General features: G+C 45.6%; 1 protein-coding gene and 1 long non-coding RNA gene across 4 annotated transcripts in view; one reads left to right on the forward strand and one right to left on the reverse strand.

The window, feature by feature from the left end:
• The window catches only part of SPTBN1 (spectrin beta, non-erythrocytic 1), a 199817-nt gene that overhangs the window by 110345 nt on the left and 73151 nt on the right, over positions 1 to 16321 (reverse strand). Inside the window, exon 1 of one of the 3 annotated variants that reach the window (XM_058684094.1) lies at positions 1778 to 2325. The exons of the other annotated variants lie outside the window; for them this stretch is intronic. Coding sequence (XP_058540077.1) covers positions 1778 to 1886 — 109 coding nt within the window. The 5' untranslated portion in view covers positions 1887 to 2325. Of the gene's footprint in view, positions 1 to 1777; positions 2326 to 16321 lie in introns of those variants that run through there. 3 annotated transcript variants of the gene reach the window in all.
• On the forward strand, positions 2825 to 3916 carry LOC131485091 (uncharacterized). The gene is made up of 2 exons (XR_009248635.1): positions 2825 to 3283; positions 3674 to 3916. It is a non-coding gene; the product is annotated as an uncharacterized LOC131485091 (long non-coding RNA).

A 16321-nucleotide genomic window follows, 5' to 3' on the forward strand; every position in this document is an offset into this window, starting at 1 on the left:
TAAGCTCCACCCTTCTCAGTGAGCAGTTTTACAACCATCCTCAAACCTTTCAGATAACGGCCTTTTGTTGTTATGGGTGGGCCTTTGAGAACACTGCTCCCCACGCTTCTTACATTTTCTTCTTGGTTTTGCATTTTTTTCCCCTGAGACTACAGGAGTGGGCTGATTGGATGTTGGTAATAGGTTTTCTGACCAAGGATCTGCCCGTTGGGTGCTTTCTCCTTAGCGGTGTGACACAATGAAGCAGGGAGACTTAGTCATGCTTACAGGAGGTGCATTCTGAATTCTTAAAACCTAAAACCATGGGGCTTCCAGCACAGACCCAGAAGATAACAAGACACACCACCATTCCTCTCTTTACCATTTGCACATGTCCCCTACCGCCCTGTTTCCCCAACCCAAATTTTCCCAAAAAGCAAATTCTACCTTCCAAGAGCTCAAGGGGAATGAAGCAAAGACACATAACCACTCCCTGGGGGGAATGGAGCTTCCTCTTAGCTAACTGCCCCAGGAACGCAGCACAGACTAGCAAATGTTTAAAATCACGTCCCGTTCTGCCTCTTGTTTTCCAGAAAAGTGTCATTACTGTCAACTATTTCACAAGACAAATAAACCTTTGAATGAAATATATCCTCCCTCCCCTTCCCAATGAAAACATTCTAGGATTGAGCTGCTTCCTTCCTTCCTCCTCCTCACAGGAACCACATTTGTGGCACTAAGAAGAGTTAAAATAAGAAACATACAGTGTGTAAAGGCCACTTTTTCACAGCATTAGAACCATTCCTGGCCTACTACTGATTCCAGGGGCTTCCAAACGGAAAGAGTTCTGTTTTCAGTTATGAGTCCTTTTTCATGTATAAGCTCTGAGAAACCACCAGCCAGGCCTGCTGGTTGGGCAGGGACAGCCAAGGGCTGGAGGGGGCCACCCCAGCAGCGGGCTGCAGGCCCATCATCCCACACACTGCTGCACACAGGTCCCCGCTCTCCACAAAAATATGTGCGGTAAAATACTGGATTCATTCAATTATTTCAGACTAATATAGACGCCAAGAAACCTATAATTGATCCAATGAATCCAACCCATAGCACTGGAATGACAATAACTGGCTTTCATTATAAATTACATAGCCTACTAAATTGATGGGAAGGTTCTCCCCAACATAATACATCAAAAGAGTTAAAATTAAGCTTCGGAATCAAAACTGTAATTTACCCAAGGCTTAGGAACAAAAAGACCACTCCCTCCTCCCTTTTGCTATTGTTCTACGGGACTGGGTGTCGAGCAGTGCACTTTACACCTTTAGGATTCCCAGAGGTAAGAGGCTGGGGGCGCTGGGAGACAGAGGCGACCCAGAATCTAATGCTTGCATACTAATAGGTCTATTAGCATTGATCTACTGAGCTGCAAAGATAGCTAAAAGGACAGAAAAGGTGTGTGCAGTGAGCAGCAGATACCTGACAACCTAGAAAGGCAAAAGGATACTGGGTTGAGGGGAGAGTGGAGGAGGGGGAGAGAGGAGGAGAGAGAGGGAGGGTGGGAAGGAGAGGGAGAGAGGGGGAGAGAGAATGGGACTCCAAATGGAGGCTTTTCTGGAGAGTGAGAAAGTGTCTCCTTTAAGGAGTGAATGGGGTGCTCACAGCCAACCAGAGGCTTTGGGGCTGGGCCAAACGGCGGCCCGTCTTCTTTAGGGTTACATACCATATGGCACAAATAAAACCTCGGAACCCCTGTAGGCACAGCCCCAGGGCAGGTCCGGCCTTTGGGACGGGGGCTTACCTTGTAGCTGCTTGAATCTGCCTTCCAGCTGGTTGTAGTTGTAAGGCACCTGCCCCGTGTAAGCTGGGGACAGCGGCCCAGAGATGCTAGACGTCCTCTGCAATTCCATTATGCCCGGCGTAACGCCCCGGCGGGCTGCACGGTGGAAATCCCACTCCGGCCCCCGCCTACCCCCATCCAACACACAGCAGCTTCCGCACGGCTTGGCTCCCGGCCCCTGTGAAAAGGGCTGGACCTCAGGCAAGCCCCATTCCGGTCTGAAAGTCCAGCAGGCTGATCTGATAGGAAGTTGGCTGCAGCAGAGTCCACCTTAGCCCGGCCAGGAGTTACCACTCACGCATCTAATTCCTTGTTGTTTTCCTTTCTTTTGTGGCTCTCGACTAGAAGCTTGAAATAAATTACCGAGGAGGGGCGGGAAGACGGAGGGAGGAAGGGAAGGAAGGTGCAAGTCCTACTTTAAAAATTTGTTTAAATATGGCCAATCCTAAGCATGCCCCGATCGCTGAGCCCAGGAGCTCGCGGGAGCAGTACACACACCTCCTCCCGGCTGCCCGCGGCGGCCGCCGGTTTGTAATTTAATCATGAGCCACTCTCCGTGCGCTGGGCGGTGATGTCACCTGATTAGCATAACAGCATTGTAGAGGAAATGCAGGCTGTACCACGAGGAGGGGCGCGGGGGACGCCGGCCGGCCGGCGTCCCCCCACCTACAGGCGGCCCGGGACGGCCCACGCCGCCTCTACAGCTCCGGAGCCGCGGACCCTCGGGCCGGGCCCAGGACGCGCCCGTCACAGTGGTACCTTCCCAAACAAAGCTGCTGGAATTACAATCTTTTGTTGAGAGCCTCGTGTAACGGAAAAGTCTCCGATTACTATCACATGAAAAGGAGGCAGCCCGGGAGGGTGAGGAGCCCCGCAGGTCGCCGGCCGGGGCGGTTCACCCACTCCTCAGCGTCCATGGAGATAACGCGGCCACCAGGGCCGCGCACCTAGGTGCGCGCAGCGTCCCTACTGCGCGGGCGCCAACCACTCGGGGCGGGGGGGGGGGGGGGGGGGGGGCCGGCCGGCCACTGCGTACAAGTGAGACAAAGTCAGGGCCACAGCGAGGGGAAGTGTGAGTTCATCGCACCGAAGAATCTCCTCAATAGACTTCTGCGGCCATCACAAGATGTTTAGCGGGAGGTTTTCTGGTAGAACACTGGCTCCGTAATACTAAGTCGATGCTGGATTTACGGGAGCACTGATTTGCAAGGCATTGTGGGAGAAAGGTACACAGGTATATACCTCAAGGATCCCTGACCCGAGGAGTTTACCAACCGATGGGGAGATTAAGAGACCAGAAATTATCTTCAAATCCTACTTTGATTTGTAAAATGAGACTCCTGAACTTTTGGGTTCTTCAAGATACTAAAACTCTCCTCCTTAACTTCTCCCACCGATCTCAACCAAAAAAAAAAAAAAAAAAAAATCTCGTACAGAGACAGTAACAGTGGTCAAAATATATTTTGGGTAAATAACTGACCCTAGTTTTTTCTTCCCACCACCCCAACCCCCTCTCCCCTAACTACAGACAGAAAACAAATCACAAATTTGGCTTTTCCACATGGAATGCTGCAGCAATACTCACTTAAGAAGGTAATTTCTTCCTAAGGGATTCCAATCTGCACTAAAGAGGTGGGCCTCCACTCCAGGTTTACTTTAGTCCCCAGGGCACTGGTAATTCAAACAACTGCATCCTATCCAGGGCTAGAGTTAAAACAAACCTAAAGTTCAGCTAAGTGCTCAAATGAGCAACCCCCATTCCTGGTATCTACAGGACAAGGTTTTTAATACATCCAGTGTCAACCTTTAGCTTTCTAAAGCCAGGTCCAGGATTTGAAGGCATTTCTCATCATGCAGGATGCTGACAGGAATGTGGGGTTACTGGAAGAAGCACTGGACTAGGATTCCAAGACTTGAGCTTCTAGTCCTGGCCAAGCCTCTTAATCGCCTATGACCTTAGAAGAAACCTGGATTCTTTCTAAACCTCCCCTGTCAGACAGGGATAATTAATGCCTACCTTTACGAGGTCAATGAGGGAATGATGTAAAAATACCCTGACAATGATGATACCATTCAAATAGAAGTGTATTTTTCAAAATACACCTTTTGCATATTTTCCCCACATATCACATCAAAGCTACAGAAAGTTGAATGGAGAATTTTCTCAATTACAATTTTAACAGGCCTTCTTCACTATTTCATACATTATATATTAACATTAAATATACTTCACTATTAAATATGAAATTTTAAGTCTCTTAAGTGTCCAGCTGTGGGCAGAGACAAGGAGACTGCAAAGTGCTTGCCAATTAACAATGCTTTATTTTTTAATCTTTAAGCCATTTAGTGAATAGAGTATGAGTCACCACTCTTCGAGACTCCGTTTCAGCTCCCTCTGGTATGGGGAAGTAGGTGAAATGAGCTTTCTAATCAGCCAGGTTACATACTAGGTGATGGGGGTAGAGGCTGGGACTAATGTAGCCACACTCAGTACTAAAGAGCAGACTCCAAACAAGCCAGGCAGAGTGAATACATGCCACGTAAGGAAGGTTTTGAGGCTGGGGAAGGGTTTAATAGCCCTGCAGGGGGAAGAGGTGAGAAGTGGGAATCTATCTGGTATGATGGGGCAGGAGAAGAAGAGGACACAACCCTGATGATTCATCTGGCCACCTCCAACTCAGCAGTGGGGTGGAGGTAAAGGAAGGCCAGAGTCACTCGTTCTTTATTCCATTCAGCATTTACTGGACCGCCAACCTTGTGCAAGGAACAATGCCCAGTGGAGGTTTCAGAGATGACTGGGAGATGGGAGAGTTTCTGGCCAAGAGGACGGGACAGATACACAAACAGTGTGATAGCAGAAGAACAGACAGGGGCTAAAGAAGGGGAGCTACAAGAGTTCAGAGGACAAGGGAGACACAACTGCCTAGGAAGACAGGTAGAAACAACTCTAGGAGGGATTGGCATTGTCATCAGAACCTGAAACACAGGTAAGACTGTCGGTGGGATGAGGGGAGCCTTCTCTCCTAGTGTGGAAGGTGGGATGGGAAGCAACATAAATAAAGACACCAACTGGGCTGTTCCAGGAACAGCACCAGCGAGTGTTACCATCTGACTGGAGCATAAGGGACTGTCAGGCAGGAGGGAAGCCCTGAGGGAACTAAGCCCGAGCTGGGAACAGTTGGAGACATTTCAGCCAGAGGAAGACTGGGTCTGGGTTGGGCTCTAGGGAAGATTATTCTGGCAGTGGTCAGTTAGAATGGGTAGAAAGGAGAGAGACTAAAAGCAGCAAGGTCATTCAGGTGGTTACTGGAGTTCTCCAAGTCAAAGGACTAGTCAGTGTGAGGCCAACAGACACAAAAAGGAATGGACTGATGCAAGAGTTAATCCACAGGACTCTCGCAACCAACTAAACATACGTGGGAGGTTCAAAGGCTAGGGTTGCACAAGACTCCGGGGTTTTTAGAGCTGGTGGCCAGGTGTAGGGGAAGGCTGACCATTTCCTTCTGGTTATGCTCAATCTGAGTTACCTGCAAAACCTAGAGGTGACACGTCCGGAAGTGGTCAAGGATGTGGAACGAGGGAAAGCTCAAGGCTGAGGAAAGAGGCCAGGCACAGTGAGAGATACTGTAGTAGGCTTACACCTGGGAAGGAATGTAAGAGGAAAGTGGCTGGGCAGAGAGCCCTGGGGAAAGCCAGGGGCTGTAAGCAAGAAGAAAAAACAGTGGAGATACCAAAAGAGCTATGGAATGAAAATCCAAGAGAAGAAAGAGATACTCAAGGAGGAAAGGGGGTAGGATGGCATCACACTGCAAACAGAAGGAACTAGAAGTCAGAGGAGATGTGGATTAATCCAGTATGGGAACGAGGAGGTCACTGGGGTAATAAAAGCTGAAGCAAGGTTACAGGGAGTTAGAGAATGAGGAGCAAAGGGAAGAACAACAAGAAGGTAGAGGTGGTAAACAGGAGCGACAGAAGCAGGGGAAGGGGTTCTGGGCCAGGGTCCAGCTGAACACATCCTCTGTGCACAGGTTTCAGCCCTGAGTTGGCACAGGTAGGAAAAGGCCAGTGGGAAAATGGCTTGAAGTTATGTCTGGGGCAGTCTGCCGTAGCCAAGAGGAGAGATATCCTTAGCTTCTGAGGCAGAAGGGAAAGGATGAGGACATTCTGAGGAAGAAAAGAAGAAATGTAAAGGAGTTTACCCAATTCTAACTTAATAAAGCAAGAGGCCAGGGGTCTTACCCACAATTTATGGTGCTCTAAGAAGAATCCTGAAGACGCTTATGGCAGAAACACAGCATGTGAAAGGGAACACGAAGGGAGGCAAGATAGTTTTCAGAGTGCTCAGCAGTCAACCAAGCTTTCTGCAGAAACAGACCCTGTGATTTGGGGCTATCCCCTCAATCTTTTCTAATCCAAAAAACTAGTGTTCCTCAGCCGGGCCAGGGATATCAACACATGCAGCCAACTCTGATAAGAGCTGTACCTGCCTTCAAGTTGCACCAAGATTCCAGGGCGTAATGAAAGGTGGCCACAACTGACAGGCACAGTTAGCTATAGGGTCAAAGCAAATGAAACCTAAGCAACATGTACCTGCCATCCTTGTGGTGCCAGAATAGTATAACCAAGTCCCTATGGTTATCTGTGGACAGCACAAATTAGAAGTGCTGTGGTGTACTCAAAGACCCAGGTCCACAGTACTCAGGCTCACCCCATCTCCTGAGTGCCACGGAAAAGCCAAATAATTGCATGTGTGTCTAACCTTCCCTGGACCTCACCTAGAGATCAAACAGGTTGGAGTCTATGGTCATAAAAAATTCCTTCTAGTTCTAAATTTATTGGTGATAAATAATCTCCTCTTTCTTAGAGACTATTGTTGTAGTAGTAATTATCATCTATCTCCATATAAACGATTGGCCATAATAACAACAGTTATCACATTACTACAGCACTCTGTAATTTACAAAATGCTTTCACATACATTTTCTCAAGTGACTAAACCTATGAAGTAGGTATTGTGTCCATTTTGCAGACAAGGCAACTAAGATTCAGAGACACTGTGCTTTGCCCAGGCCAGGAACAGGCACATTCCCTGCTAGTTCATGTGGAAGTTGCTACTTTGAGGGTTCTCTTGTTGTGAACGGGTTTTGTTTCTTTTCTCATACTTGGTAGACCTATACACTAAGATTCTGTATGACTTAGCATGAAGCACGTGAATGGGAACACTAAGAGATGAGATTAAGCCTCTGTTGCAAGAAGCTTTATGAAGTCTGAGAGGTTAAAAAAAAAAAAAAAGAATGAAAAAAAGATGACCGCTTTCCTTGCATCACAACAAGCTCAAAAGAGTAAACTACGGAGTGTTCATTTCCTGAATATCTAAACATTAGCAGGATTGCAGTGCCTGGGAGAGGATGGCCAACGAGCTGTGATGGGATTTGTACACATTCAAGGACTTGAAAAACCTACCCAAGAGCTAGGAAAGAAGTGGTGGGAACAGGGAGGTCAGAATACAAGAAGGTTTCACATATAAACTGTTTTGCCAAGTTCTCTGCCGTTTCCCGATCTGCCTTTCCGTCATCTGGATAACAGCTGGACGACCACAGACAATTTCTCCTGAACGTTTCTTTACAGGAAATCAAAATACTACTACTAAAATAATCCTCCTCCACTGGTGTGGCCAGATAGAGAAGCAGGCTCCAAATCATGCCAGTGCATTTATGTTCCCAGGAGCTGAAGCTTACGTGATCTGTCTCACCTCTCTGGCCCACCCACCCCCTTCTCCAACCAGCCTCCTGCCCACTCCTAGTCTTGAATCCTTAACTGTGGGCATTCTTTCTCTGCCTCCTCTCTACTGTACAATGCCCAGAGAGCCTTCCGCCCCCCAATGACTGAGTTACCACTGTCCTTTCTCCCAAAGCCTGCCTCAGTATGTGTATTCTCAAAAGCCCAGTCCTTTTTCAAAGGGAACTGCACCATGTACCAGAAAGCTCATCAACTAACCAAGCATACCACCACGAAATCCAGTCAAAAACAGAAAACAGAATTACCTGAGACCTTCTTCCCCTGCCCTCCCGAAAAGAACAATTTTCAGTAAGTCCCACTATAACAACACATATCTCTAACATTTCTGTGCCACTGCTAGCAAGCAGCCTGCCATGCTTCCAGAACATCTCCTTTCTCCCCAGTGGCACCTCACATACAGGCCCACAGCCTGGGTTGCTGGAAGCAGTCAGCAGCACTTCCTCATGACCACATGGCTCCTGAAGATCAAGGCCTACACCACTCCTCAGCTTACTCCCAGAGCACCACCCACAGAGCATTTGGGTCAGGGTTTAGAGGAGGAAAGGTGCTTAAAAAGAGACTTGGAATCTAGGAATCTGGCTCTGCTACTTTCTAAGCGTGTGATTCCCTGAGCCTGAAAAATCAGCACAATAAGGGGGCCAACTTCAGAGAGCTGTCCTATAACTGAGATAAATGTCTGCAAAAGAGAAATGCCAGGAAGGCAGCCACACTATCTGAGCAGCTATGATCACTAGCCTTTAAATTCTTCGTGGAGGAAATTTCAAAAAGTAATTCTACCCCACCTTTGGCCACCTGTTCGCCAAGGGGGCTGTTGGCTGGAGGGTGTTACAGGTTTCCTATGGAGTCACTGACCTCAAGGCCAGGGACTACAGTGGGCACCCCTCTGGATTTCTGGACAAGGACAATTCAGGATGGTAAGACTAGTCCTCAACTGGGGTGGTGCTCACAAACCTCATTCCCTTCTCTTTCACCCCATTTTGCATGGGGAAAGGCATATTCAAAATTATATTTAATAGATAAAAATAAAGCAGTAACACCTCAGAGGTAATAAAAACACAATATTCACTATGAAACAAGTTACAAAGGGCCTCTGTTTTTAGAAAGGCCAATGCTTACTTGAGGTGGGGCTATCAGATTTGATCCTTCAGGACTCAGAATACCTAGAAGAAAAATTAAAGGGAAGGCTAAAGGTATTTTTCATCTACAGCAAGTGCTATCTCTGTTCCATGGAAGATATGCATGTTTTCTTTTTCTCTCTCCACACACACACACACACACACACACACACACACACACACACCTCCTGCAAAACTAGTTACACGGCTGCATTTGAAATACCAGGGCAAATCTAATTCCCATTTATATCCTTTTCCTGTTTCTTGTTCGGCTGGTCACAGCAGAATACAAAGTACCCGACATCTCTGCTGAGAAGGAGAAAAATGGCAAGTGACACTCAGTAACAAGCACCCAAGGTTCTGGGGAAGGAATGCAGTTTATTGAATCTTCTACCTTTGCCAAACCTTATCCCTGCATTCTTATCATGTCTGTTATCTGCACATGCAAAGCTTCCCTGTATGGGCAAAAGAATGCCCCAGTCCGGAGGCCCCACCTTTGGCAAACAGGTGTTGCTATGCCTGTGAATATAACACCAGCCAGAGCCAAGACTGGGCTCCTCTGCTACCGGCAGAGTGGTTCAAAGGGAAAGAACATCTGAGGAATGCAGCTGGGGCCAGGCCTGCTCTTGCCCAGAATTTTGGGTTCTGTTTCCCAGTTCCAACATGGAAGGAAAAGGCTGACACACACAGGTGTTCAGAACCACTGGGCCAGAGTTTTACAAGGAAGCAGCTGGGACAGTGAGAAAATGCTGTTTCCTGGTAGCACAGCTCAAAGGAAAAAATTGGAAGAGAGGAGATACAAATCTATTCTTTGTGAAAACAGGCCAATGGACCCTGCCCTCAGATCTTCATACCCATGTTACATTCTCCAGAAGCTTACCATAGACTGGCTGCAATGAGAAAAGGTGAAAAGAGCAGGCTGAACAGGCACCCAAAGAGGGAAGGAGGAAGGAGTGGAGGGAGGCAAACCTCATCATCAAGGCAGAGGCCCCATACCTCCTGGTCCACAGAAAGTAAAAGTCAACCCATCTAACACATGTTTAGTCCTATCCAGGAACACAGGCCACTGGAGGGACCCACAAAGTTCTAAGATGTGATTTCTTCTCTGCAGACACTTTCATCCTCTGCAGACACTTTCACCCTAGCTGAGGAAATAGGACGGATGGCAACAGACACACACACACACACACACACACACACACACACACACACACGGCATGTAACAAATGAAGTCAGTGACAGTAACAGTTATAATTACTGAAAGTACCATTCTGAATGGATCAACAATAGCATCTCTCTATTTGGCTGAGATAAAAACAGAGCAGAGTGGGGTTTCTCCCACATGAACACTGTCTGTGGCTATACTGTCTTATCTGCGATTTTAATGTGGCTCCTAGCCAAATCCCTGCCAACAAGTGCCAGAGTCACACAGGAGTGTAGGTTATTGTATTTGTTAATTAGGGGTCGGAGATACTATTTCTTCCTCTTTGAAAAACAGGTCCTGATTACCTCGTTGCAGGTCTATGGAACACTGTGTGCGGCCCTGGCATGTTAAAATGTGAAATATTTTAAGGGTGCAGTCATTTCTTCCTCCTCAGCACCCGAGCTTCTGCCAATCTCTCAATGAGATAACACAGCCTCCTTCCCACAGAACTTTGCTAGGCACAGGCCCTGAATAATTCATGGTCAGCCCAGTCACTCAGGAGCGCAAGGCCCGCCAGCTGCCATTAGCTAGGAGGCAGGCTCCAGGCTTACTGCAGAATTACCTATCAACTACCTCTGAGACCCTCTTTACAGAAGCAAACAACTCGTCCCACTTTTCTTCTCCCCATTTTTAACTAGGCACTTTCCCACTAGATAAAAGTGTAACTTTTACTCGAAAGAAGACAGATGGGGGTGGGAAGACAGTGACACTCTGAAACAAATGCATGGTCAGGGTGTCATTTCTCCACTTGGGACACTGAGACGACACGGGTAAAGGACCAGACACTGTGCCTCACACAAGACAGATGCTCAATAAATGCCAATCCTCGTCCCTTTCTCCTACTTGTCTTTCTGCTCCAGCCAAGCTTGATTCACACTGCACCCTGCTTTGGGCTCTCCCATCTCCATGCCTCTGTTCTGGGTGCTCCCCTCTCCTCTGAAGTCAGTCTATCTATCCTTCTTCAAGCCAAGTTCAAAACTTCCCTCCTCCAGGAAGATTTCCTAGATTATCCCTGCTGAGATGATTGCTCCCCCTCTCAGAAACCCTATACCAGTACCGTCAGCACCCCCTTGTCTGGCACCTATCATGCACTGCCTTAGAGTATTGCTTTTCTTGTGTACCAGTCTTATCAACCTAATTAAAATAATGGCAAGTGCACCCGTTACAGACTCGAGAGAAGTGAAAAATGGACTCTAGACTCAGCTTTTGTCACTGACTGGCCTTGTGACCCTGAGCTGGTCCCTTGGCTTCTCCAATTTTCTCCCCCAAAACCACAAGATGTGAAATCGAAAAGCTCTAAGGTCCTCTGGACGTAATGCTCTTGGAAATACATTACCACCTGTCTTAGGGCAGATTCAAGTCTTAGAACACCTTCACTCTATATCGCTAAGCCCAGTTTCCCCTAAGAAAATGTTAAATACCATTCAGTCATTTCAGAAGCCTGGACACCAAACAGAAGCCTGAACAGAGCAAGGGCTCTGTGAGGGAGGTGGCACTATATGGAGAACTGGAGAGCCTTCTCCACCTTATGGAACACCCCTTGGTTTACATGTCAATCCTTCATGAGGAGAACATGAGAGCCAAACTCCTAACAGGTATCAAGAAGGTCCTTTTCAAAATGTACCTACCTAAGCCAACCATCTCATTAATAGACAAGGAAAATGAGGCACAGAAAGGTATGCCCAGAAATACGAAGGAAGTTAAAGTACACCTTCTGAAATCCTGCTGCCTTTCATTTCTAGGGCAAACCAGGAGCTGTGGACAGAGGAAGTAGCAGGCATTTCTCATGCCTCTCTGTCTGGGAAGTAGGCCCAGGACTCAAAATTAGAAAAGGCTCACCTTCATCCACTCTCCCACTTCACCACCCAGCATCCAACACCATGGTGAAGCCAAGAGGCTCGTACTAAGTGGCAGATGACCCTTATTTTCCATGTTCTCTGATGCCCGGTGTGTCCCAGCACAGACAGAATAAAGACCCAGATGATGGTACTGCCAGCTTCAATCTTACCTTTACAGACTAACACAGAATCAAATACACTGTCAGCCCCAATAAACTCTCTTGTCCAAAGACCCTTTCTCATTTTTCTGCACTGAACTTTTATTTTTCTTATGATATTCTGAGAGAAGAGTTTAGTCAGGAGGCATTTTTTAAAAAACATCTGAAAAATGGACTATTGATCAAAAGTAGAATTTTAATGACAGGGAAGGAATGAAGTGGGCTAAGAGAGAGACTAAGCTCTTTTCTAAAACCTGACATGCTCATCTATAACCACCTCTCCACTCATCTTTTATTACCATTTCTACTGCCCTCTTTCTTAATTACCACCTACCAGGAAAAAAAAAACACATAAATTGTGACCACGATGGTGCATTTCTCCACTCCACCTTATTTTTATAACATAATAAAAACTTCAGTAAAGGATGCAGAGAAATTGGAACACTTGTGCACTGTGGACAGGAATTTAAAATGGTGGAGGTGTTATGGAAAACAGTATGGAGGTTTCCTCAAAAAATTCAAAATAGAATTACATATGATGCAGCAATCCCACTTCTGGGTATCTATCCCAAAACAAAATAAAACCAAAACCTGAAAGCAGGATCTCAAAAAGAGATGATTCGCACACCCATGTTCAGTGCAGCATTATTCACAAGAGCCAAGATGTGGAAACAATGCAAATGTCCACTGATGAATGAATGGGTAAAGAAAATGTGGCATTTACACACAACAGACTATTATTCAGCCTTAAAAAAGAAAGCAATCATGTGACATGCCGCAACACAGATGAACCTTAAGGATGTCATGCTAAGTCATTATGAGGACATGATGAAAGAAGCCAATCACAGAAAGACAAGTACTGTATGATTCCACTTACATGTGGCATCTAGAGTAATCAAACTGATGGAAACAGAAAGTAAAACAGAGGCTGCCAGGAGCTGAGGAGAGGGTGGAGGGGGTAGTTTTTCGGTGGGTACAGAGTTTCAGTTTTCCAAGATGAAGAAGTTCTAGAGATCTGCTACATTAATATAGTGAATACAGTCAACACTACTGAACTGTACACTTAAAAATGCTTAAGATGGTAAATTTTATAAGTTTTTTACAATTAGGAAAAATTAAAAAAAAAAAAAAAAAACTAGAGTCAGGGGGAATGCAGTACTGAGTGTGGGGACAAACAGCAAATCTAAAGCTATGCGGTATGCATGTGTGAGTCCCAAGCTCTAACATTCTCAAAAACTATTGACCAACACTCTGATCCCTCCAAGCCCGTTCTTCAACCCTTAAGAAAACTTTATGGGAATCTTGCCAACTCTTCAGTTTTGTAAAAACTGGAAAAAAAAAAAGGCTTAATAAACAAGTTATTGATTCCAAACTGCCTCACTCACATCCTGCACAGCATTGTAGAGCAACCTCCATTTACCAGTTACCACCAGGGTCAGGCCTCATAATCTCCACAAGTCCAAACTCCATGAAATTGTGTTTTTTTTTTTTTTTTAATTTTTTTTTCAACATTTTTTATTTATTTTTGGGACAGAGAGAGACAGAGCATGAACGGGGGAGGGGCAGAGAGAGAGGGAGACACAGAATCGGAAACAGGCTCCAGGCTCCGAGCCATCAGCCCAGAGCCTGACGCGGGGCTCGAACTCACGGACCGCGAGATCGTGACCTGGCTGAAGTCGGACGCTTAACCGACTGCGCCACCCAGGCGCCCCATGAAATTGTTTAAAAATGATGTTCTCTGAGATTGAGTGCCTCAAACACAAAAGTAATCAACTGGCAGTTAAGGAATAGTCAGTAGTGACACATCCTAGTTGGGCAGGCATGTGCACACTGACACACTTTGGATGTAGGGGTGTGTGTGTGTGTGTGTGTGTGTGTGTGTGCGTGCGCACAGGCCCACATGTGCACAGGATCACCTTCGCAGATATTAAATAAACAAGTTTTCCTTACTCCTAAGGTTTTGCGCTACTCCAGCATCAACTGTCCTGCAATACTTACAACTGCCCACCTAGCTAAAGAATACCCATATCCTGTCAGTGTGGGCACACACATAGTTTTCTGTCAAGAATATTTTAGTGTAGAGGTGCCTGGCTGGCTCAGTGGGTGGAGCACGTGACTCTTAATCTTGGGGTTGTGAGTTTGAGCCCCATGCTGTGGGTAAAGGTTACTTAATAAAAGTTAAAAGGGGCGCCTGGGTGGCTCAGTCGGTTGAGCGTCCGACTTCGGCTCAGGTCACGATCTCGTGCTTTGTGAATTCGAGCCCCACATCGGGCTCTGTGCTGACAGCTCAGAGCCTGGAGCCGGCTTTAGATTCTGTGTCTTTCCATCTCTCAGCCCTTCCCCTGCTCATGCTCTGTGTATGTCTCTCAATAATAACGTTAAAAAATTTTTTTAAATAAAAAAAATTAAAAAAATAAAAAGAAGAGGAAGAATTATTATTTTAGTGTAATAAGGACTCATGAAGCAACAGACCAAGGTTCTTACTGATCAAAATGTCCTTCTATCCTGCCTATTAGATTGAGGAAGGGCAAATGGCAAAAATCATTACACAGGAAAGGGGACTGTAATTTGCAGTCATTATAATCAAAGATTTGTTAACACTCTATAAGAACCTGCATTTCTGACACATCAAACACAGAAAGTTAACAAAAAATTAACAAGAGCCTCAGACTGGAGTCTGAGTCATACGACATTTATTATTTCCTGGAGAAGGACAAAGGTTGCTATCAACCCTATACTCCCACACAGTTAGCTTCTCACTGTATAAACAGAAACCATCAGGAAAAGAGGCCACAACATACCTTGGTAACGAAAGGATGTTAGCCTGCTAACTCCCCTGGAGCTCACACACAATCTCAGAGGCCTAAGCAACCTAAGTATCTAACCAGCCAATCCCCTCATTTTGCAAGTAAGGAAACTGAGGCTGAGAGGATGGATGACTTCTCTCATGTATCAACTAGCCAGGCCCAGTGGCCCCCAGATGTCCTGGATGCAATAAAAGTACTGACAATGGCCTCCTATCTGAAGCGACTTTGTAAATACCAGAAAAACGCTTTGTGACCCAGGGGCACCTGGCTGGCTCAGTTGGTAGAGCACACAATTCCTGATCTTATTAGGGTTGTGAGTCCAAGCCCCACATTGGGCACAGAGCTTGCTTTTAAAACATAAATAAATTTTTAAAAAGCTTTGTGACCTAAAAAAAAGTTTTCCTTAGATTTTAATTACCACCTGCAGACAGCAGAATAGCAACAGAAAAGTAGGCATGTTACATAAAGTGTCTAGCTAGCATCTGTTACTTGGTAGGGTCTTAGGATATCCTCACTTACTTAATTTTATCCTCCCTGAAAATGAAAATAACTTGTTGTTCTCAAGTTGTGCAACCCACCAATAGTCATATCTAGGAGAAAATGTATATTTCCACATCATATAAGGCAAATCATTCTGCTATATCTTTTTAGTATACTATTTAACACATAAATGATTGTTTTTTAAATATATAAGTCATTTAAGCATTCCTTTTTCAACTGGTCACATTTCCCTTATGCTTGTCCAAATACAAAGAAACAACCCTGTACAATATCAGATTCTTACTTCTGCTTTCCTGTTAAATATAGGTAATGTGTGTCCTATTGGGAAAGGTTTTAAAATAAGCTCAATCAGCACTGATGTCACAAATGAGTATTCACTACTTAAAACAAACAAAAAAAACCCCCCAAAAAACTGCACTCTAATTTCTGTTCCTCCAGCAATTCTCATCTTCTAAGTTTATTCAAGGGATCTCAATCTTGATTCTCTAATATGGAGTCATCATAGAGAGAGACACAAGATTTTTCTCCATTCAGAAGAGCATTCAGAGACCTACAAATACTTACTCGAAGGAGAGCAATTTCCAGTAGAGTTAGAAAAGGCAAGCCAAAGATAGGCATCAGAGGCTTTCAATCACCATCCCAGACCATAGGAGCCTCTGATTTATATTAGCACTAAAGCAGGCAGGCTGGGGCAAGTAACAGCCCAGTTCAGAAAAGCTCAGATTGGAATCTGTAAAATGGGGGGTAATGCCCCCCCTACACTAAAGACTGCTCTTAATACTAAAGTAATATTTTCATAATGTTCTCCAAGATGAAAGTGATACACAAATTTTAAGTGTTCTAGATAATACCAATGAAAATCTAGTAATATTTCTTCGTTATTATCCCCTGATACCAAACTACAGCTGTCTCAACAAAGAGGAACAGTGCACTCAAGCTAAAAACACCCCAGGAAGGACCAGCTCTCTTCCAGTCAGAGCCAGGCTGTTCGACTGGGATTTTCTGCACTGAACACATCTCTCTTCCTCCAAGGAACACAGGTGTCTCTCTCTCTCTCTCTCTCTCTCTCTCTCTCTCTCTCTC

The sequence above is a fragment of the Neofelis nebulosa genome, chromosome 9 (genome assembly GCF_028018385.1).
Source record: "Neofelis nebulosa isolate mNeoNeb1 chromosome 9, mNeoNeb1.pri, whole genome shotgun sequence".
Classification (NCBI taxonomy): domain Eukaryota; kingdom Metazoa; phylum Chordata; class Mammalia; order Carnivora; family Felidae; genus Neofelis; species Neofelis nebulosa.